The 7,090-nt window shown below is 35.9% G+C and overlaps 1 protein-coding gene across 1 annotated transcript; it reads right to left on the reverse strand.

Annotated features, from left to right (window-relative positions):
- Positions 1-5,796, reverse strand: LOC129115125 (immunoglobulin lambda-1 light chain-like). The gene is made up of 4 exons (XM_054626836.1): positions 5,735-5,796; positions 5,317-5,643; positions 3,179-3,226; positions 1-1,281 (listed from the first exon to the last, which is right to left on the reverse strand). The coding sequence occupies exons 1-4, from the start codon at positions 5,775-5,777 to the stop codon at positions 797-799; spliced, it is 903 nt and encodes a 300-aa protein (XP_054482811.1). The 5' UTR covers positions 5,778-5,796; the 3' UTR covers positions 1-796.
- Between the last annotated feature and the right edge of the window lie 1,294 nt (positions 5,797-7,090).

Raw genomic sequence — 7,090 nt, forward strand, 5'->3', positions numbered from 1 at the left:
GACTGATGAAGCCGCTCTTTCATCATTTTATATCAGTTGTTGCTTCAAAGCAGCTCTGCTGTTTGTTCATGTGTGTTAACAACAGTGTCGTCAGCGTAGAGCTTTACATCCACACTGACACAACTATAAAAGGGGGTCAGCACTGAACCTGGTGGATCAGCCAAACCTACTGACGTGTTTATAATAGCTGTGTGTTTATATCTGCTTCTCTTTGTTTAGCTTTCTTGTCCTTGTTTAGCTGTGTGCTTATATTCATACCTTCCTTTACATTTGTTCTTGGTGCTGCGTGAAAGTATATTCAGAGCTACTTACAACCACAGACGGATTACTTGTATCTGTTAACAAACAGTCAATCGAGTTGATTCTGAATCTGATTATTTGCTATGAAGTCAAACTGATATCAATAAAAAAAGAATGTTCATAAAACACTGTGGTTTTTCAGTTTATTAAGAATGTTAAACTGACAAACAGCCGCACTCTGAATAATGTATTAAAAAGAAACACAAGAACAGAAAAAGACTGTAAACAATAGAATATGTACCAGACAGCTAATGATTATAATTAACATTCCACTGTCATACAAGCCAATTAAAAGTGGAAATAAGCTAGCAAAAAATAGCACTGCAAATCAATTTAGTAAACGCAAAGCTGTATGTATATATTCATACCTTTAGAATTATGTATCTAAACACCAAATTATATAATCATCACGTCATAACAGATATTGTGCATACTGATGAAAGTGATAAAAGAGAAGAATTGCTGGGATTCTATGGTGAGAAAAAGCAGAAATCAGTCAGTCAGCATGTGTGCAGTTGGTGGACGGTCCCTTGTTTGTGAGGATCATCAGCAGAGAGAGTCCACAGCAGTACACCAGACTCTTCACTATCAGCACCGTGTACAGCAGGCAGAGCAGCTTCACTTGGTACTGAGACGGGACAGAAGCTGCTGGAGGAGGTGATGGAGGAGGTGATGGAGGAGGTGGTGCCTCCACTGTGCCCCCCTCGTGATGGACGTAGCAGTGGTATCTATACCTGCTGTTCTCCTGCTGATGGATCAGCAAGATGGCGGCGGTGCGTCCCGACTCTCTGAGCTCCAGCTGCTCTCTCTCAGCAGGGGGCAGCTCCTCCAGAGGACCGTTCTCCTTTCCTCTTTTCCAGGAGAACTGGACCAGAGGAGGAAACATGGCTGAGGCCAGACACAGCAGGGAGCTCTTCCCCTCCAGGTGGGCTCTGGATGCTGCTGGGTACACGCTCACCACGGGCTTCACTACCTGCTCATCTGAAGTGTGACAGCAGCAACAAGCAGCACAGACACACATTCACACAGTCAGCAGCAGCTTACAGCGCTGCACTGCATTCAGTCTGATCCTGGAGACTACATGGACTCTGATCACTACACTGATCATCAATACAGACAGAGTTCACTACATACAGGAGACTGTATTCACATTAATATAATATACTATACTATAATATACTATAATATAATATAATATAATATAATATAATATATATATAATATACTATATATATATACTATAATATAATATATATATAATATAATATAATATACTATAATATAATATGATATAATATAACATTTTAATATCATTTAATTTAATTTAATACAATATAATATTATTTATATTCACTACATACAGTAGACTGTATTCACCTTCATAGACAACAAAAAATATCATTACTAATATAATATATTTTTTATATAATTTAATATAAAATAATTTGACATAATATAATATAATACAATACAATACAATGTAATATAATTCAAAATGATTATATAATTATGGTATTCATCTTGATTTAATATTATTGGTTTAGGCAATATATAAAAGATTATATATTTACTACATATTTTACTCAAATACATGAATGGTGTTTTTAACATTTTCATAACAATATCAACTTTTATACCTAATTATAATTATATGTTCCGATATGTAAAATTAGAATAAAATCTTTAGCTATAAAATGAAATATAAGGAATGTTAAGATCACTCAGAGGAAATTTAAATTAAATTAAATAAAATATAAACCTATGAAAACATAACTAATTGTTGTATTTTCTTGTTGGAATCTTTACTTTTGCACCCAACTACAATGATTAATCAGATATGTTAAATGCGTTAAGAACTGCTAAAACAAGATAAAACCTTATTTATCATCATGGGGAAACTAATTCACGTTCACACTAAAGGAAAGTTTATTTTATTTTAGAGGTAACAAACATATATTATGAACCGCATATTTGTCTTTATTTTATCATCATTACAATAAATATACTATATATTTAACACCATAGGATTTAATCAAATTGCTAATTCCTCTTTTGTCAGTTTTAACTTTTATACGACTAAAATGATATGTTTGGATGCACCCAAGGTTAATATAAAAATCTGGGAAAAAAGATGTAAAACAAAATAACATAATATAATATTAATTCATATGATAGACATTATTAATCAATATATACTTATATTATATATTATATCATGTATTTGATATCATGTTACGCATCTGAACTATATATACTGAAAGTTCATAGATCATCTTTATAATCACTGTTATGTATCTAAAATTAAGTTAAGGCTCAAATACTGTTTATATTATAAGTGTGTTAATATAAAAATATAAACCATACTTTTGTCATTATATATCCTGCTGTATCATATATATATGACTACATACAATATTATACATACATTCCATTTACTATCATATAAAATATAATTGGCATTAAGGTCAATATTACCTTTTACATTTGTATTTATTAATGATAGTATTAATCATATTAAAAGTAATTAAGAAATATGTTTTATGATTTATTAAATCATTTTTAATATAGAACGAAAACTCTATATATTCTGTCATAAGATTGTGCTGAACTACTGAAAGGAACAAATACTGCAGAATTTTAAAATTTCTTAATAATACTTTCTTAATAAATCAGCTTAATCTCCTTCAGAAATAAAGAATAACTTGAGTTGTGAGGTGAGATTTAACCTTTTTTATGTAACAACGGCTGCATGGCAGCAAGAATTCTCTACTAATGATGAAAACACTAACATGTGAAGCCTGAAGCAGCAGGAACTCATTAAAAACACATTTTCAATTTGTTCAATATAAGAAATGAAGAAATAAATGTTTATTCTTACCTGTTACATACAGTTTAGTTCCAGAGCCAAAGATGTCGTAGCCAGATCCTCCCACAGTGAAACAGAGTGATACAAAAACCTGTCTGCTGAGTGAAGGAGTCCAAACAATGAACCAGAGTCATATTTCAGCTCCATGAAGTGTTTCTCATATCTTCATGTATTCATTCAGTTTGTCACCATTTGAAGGGTAACTGAAAGCAAAATGAAGAATCTTGATGCCAGAAAAAATAGAAAACTAAACAAGGCTTGTATAGAGAATACTTCAGTTCATCAGTAGGCAATTTCACCACAGTCTGTTACATAAGTTTGAAAAAACTAGACATATGTTATAACATATGTCAGTATGAACATGGTACATGGCCCTTGCTTTGAAATATTGACCTTTAAACCTTGACCTTTGTGCATGGTTAAAGGCTTATAATTCAGCAACAGTACAGACATGGGACCAACTGTTATAGAGAGCTCTTGACCTCAGCTGCCCTGTGAGTATGGACAACACCTGGGGGCGCAGTCCATTATGGGTAAAATATGGTTTAAGTCAATGTTCACCCATTTAACAATAAGATGTTTTAAATCTGATTACAAAAATGTGTTTATCTCCGTTTTAAACTCCTGTGTGTACTCTCAAATCAGTATTTACAACTTCCAAGTTTAGGAAATACACTATTTTCTTATAAAAACTACAACTCCCTAGAGCCGCGCCTAACATTTCGGTAGAATCAGCACCACGGTTGTAGTTCATCCGGTTTTCATCGTGAAAAGATATATCTACTGAATGTATCAAATATCTATTACAGCCGAAGTAGTAACAAAACTGCATCAAGATTATCCATGTAAAGGAAAAAGGAAATATGTTAGTTTATTGCAGTTAATATAGCTAGTATTCTAGATACTGAGTGTTGGGGTGGTAGTTCTACGGTTTGCCAAGAAATAGGGTCGTGAAAAGATATATCTACTAAATATATCAAACAGCTAGTACAGCCGAACTAGTACTTACACTGCATTACGTTGATATACTTTATGAAAAAGTAAATATGCTGTTTATTTTAAGATATTTGAGCTATTACTCTAGAAATTGTCTTTTTCGTTGCTAGAATTCCTGTTTGCAAAGAGTGTTGTAGATAGGATCATAAAAATATATCTACAAACTATGTCTAATATCTACTACAGCCCAACTAGTAACTAAACTGCATCTAGATGATCTATTTGAAAAAAAAGGCAAGATGTTGGGTGTGTGCACAAAATCTTAATCAATTTAAAATAAATAAAGCTCGGTCTCATAGCCAAGTGGCTGAGGATCATGGGTAATGTAGTCTTCCTATCAGGACGGAATCTACTTTATTTCCATAATGTAATGACAAATGATTGAATCAGACGACTTTAACGTTAACCTCGCATATTGTGGAATCAAGGACAGTTTCAGAGAATAACTAACATAACTCTGAAGGCTTTGTTGTGAAGTAAACACAGGTGATGGGGGTTTCCCTACGTTGGTCTCTCACGGGGCCATGGACCCTATTACGTATGACGTCACTTGGGAATCCCCAATGACGTGTATGTATGGAGACCGTTTTGGTGAACAATACTACTGTTACAGTGAACACCAATAGTTCCTCACATCATAATGCTGTCATTATACGCAGGAGATACAACATATACGGTAATTAAATGAAGCATTAATTAAAATGAGTAACGGGGGGCAGGTTTGTTAGTGATCACATGTTATAGACAAACGCTGTCACAAAACATTGCTTCCTATAAGCACCTCTCATCTCAGAAAACAACAATAAGAGAAAAATATAAAGACAATAGCTGGATATTTCCTATTAATAACAGCCCGGCGCGTGGTCGAGTTCATTATAGGCAAACAAGAAAACAAAGGGCAAATATAGGTTGATTAGAAACGTATTTGTAAAACGTCAAACACAAACGTAATCGGTGAGATATTACGTTTCTGTTCAATTGAGAATGCGTTTTAGTTTCAGGGGAACGTCATTTTTAGGAGACAGGGTTGGTGGCTGAGATGGAGGTGAAACATGTGAACCTGAGCTGTGGTTTACGGCTCTTCCTGTCACAGACGCTGTTTGACATCTGTTCATCTGTTGGTTTTTGTTCAGGCTGCAGGAATCATTTCTCACTGTGGAGACCAGATATCCAACAGGAGCAGTAGTAAGAGGCTGAATGAGTGAGTTTAACGTTCTTGATCTCCAACTCACAGCCGTTCTGTTTATTCACAGCTGAGAAATCATCTTTCTGAGGATGATTGAAACCTTTATATATGTCACCATCACTCTTATCAATATAAAGAATCAGTGTGAATGTTTCTGAGTCTCTCTTCTGGTACCAGTATACATAATTATTGCCACACTGGTCAGTGCCTCGACAGCTGAAGGAGACTTTCCCACCAACTCTCCTGGTCAATGTTAAATCATCCTGGATCAGCTCTGCTGCCATGGCAACCAGCGCTGTAGAGAAACAGACAGGTGGATGAAGGTGAGTGAACAGTGTTTGTTAGAGGTGGAGCTTGTTGGCTCCTGATTGGCTGGAAACACTCACCTGAACACAGACAGCACAGAGCAGCAGCTGGGAGGAAAAGCATTTTGTGCAGCGGTGTTTCCTCTGGGGAACCTGGGGAGAAGTGGCGCTCTGATGCAGCTGAGGCCAAACAAGGACGAGCTGTGAGATCAGACGAGGGCCACGTGGCTTCTAACAGGTCCTCACTCCTCCCATCAGCCACTGCAGCGGAAACATCAGGCTGTCTCCACTTATTTAGGGTTCAAAGCAGCTGTTTCTTCATATAACCCCATAATGCTCCTTATTATTAAGGAGGCATGTTTCATTTGGAAGACTTTAGTGAGATCTGTTTCTCAAAGGAAATCTTTATGAGTTATGTTGTTAGGAACTGGTTCCCAATCAGCTGACATCTAGTGAACCAGTAGCTCCTCAGTGTGATCACTGTGACCATGAACATCTGTATGAAGAATGACCACATAGTGCAGCTGTATCAGCTGACAGACATGTGTGACATCAGGTGTCACACCCATAAAGTAGCTCCTCCAACACGGCTGTGTGACAGACTTCAAACTAAACTTCATCACATGGTGGATTTCTGCTGCTGTTTGCTGCTGGTGGTGACATTAAACATCACAGAGAAGGAGCGCCACCCTGTGCTCAGTCAGAGGAAGAGCAGGGTACACTAAAAACAACAGATTGGATGTCTGCTACATTAACCAAAGTGTAACATGTAGCTTCTGTTATATAAATCCATGTTTTGTGGATGAACACTTTTAAATCATGTAGTTTCATCATGACATGCAACAACTTAACATTTACTAGATTCTTTATGTTAACACAACCTAACACTAAGGGGTTAAGATAGCTAATCGTTTGTGATCACCACTCCAGAGCATAAGGTCGCAGTAATGCTCAAATAACACAGATCCTAGGAAGGAGTTCCATATTCTTTGTTAATTGTAAGGTAGAGAGAGCCCTGGCAAAGAAGAACCATCACCTTGAATCAGGAGATCACCTGTGGGAGAAGGAAAGCTGAATCTGTATCATCCATCAACATTAAAACAAAGTGCTGTTTAGAAATGTCATCAACCATTAGATTTGTCCTCTTTAACATTTTGGATGATTTCTTTCGTTATTGTCATATTTAAGTGGGTTTATATAGCCGAGCGTCACCATGTGCATAGCTTACACACACGTGTTATAATTGCTATTATTGTGCAATCAAACTAACATTAAAGCAATATTTTATTCAAGGGACAACTGAGGAAACCCAGGCCCTCATTGCCTGTATGACTGGGTAAGGGATGGAGACAGATTTGTGCTGTCTCCATTCATAATGATTAATATCTTATTGAAGAGGCAGTGTGTCACTCTGTGTCACTCTTTGTTTATGTTTTT

Source organism: Anoplopoma fimbria, unplaced genomic scaffold (assembly GCF_027596085.1).
Source record: "Anoplopoma fimbria isolate UVic2021 breed Golden Eagle Sablefish unplaced genomic scaffold, Afim_UVic_2022 Un_contig_7048_pilon_pilon, whole genome shotgun sequence".
Classification (NCBI taxonomy): domain Eukaryota; kingdom Metazoa; phylum Chordata; class Actinopteri; order Perciformes; family Anoplopomatidae; genus Anoplopoma; species Anoplopoma fimbria.

Coding starts and splice junctions, on each gene's coding strand:
- LOC129115125 (XM_054626836.1), bottom strand. CDS start 5,777: ATGCTTTTCCTCCCAGCTGCTGCTCTGTGCTGTCTGTGTTCAG. Junction 5,644..5,734: donor TCTGTGCTGTCTGTGTTCAG/GTGAGTGTTTCC, acceptor GTTTCTCTACAG/CGCTGGTTGCCATGGCAGCA. Junction 3,227..5,316: donor TTGGATATCTGGTCTCCACA/GTGAGAAATGAT, acceptor TCACTGTGGGAG/GATCTGGCTACGACATCTTT.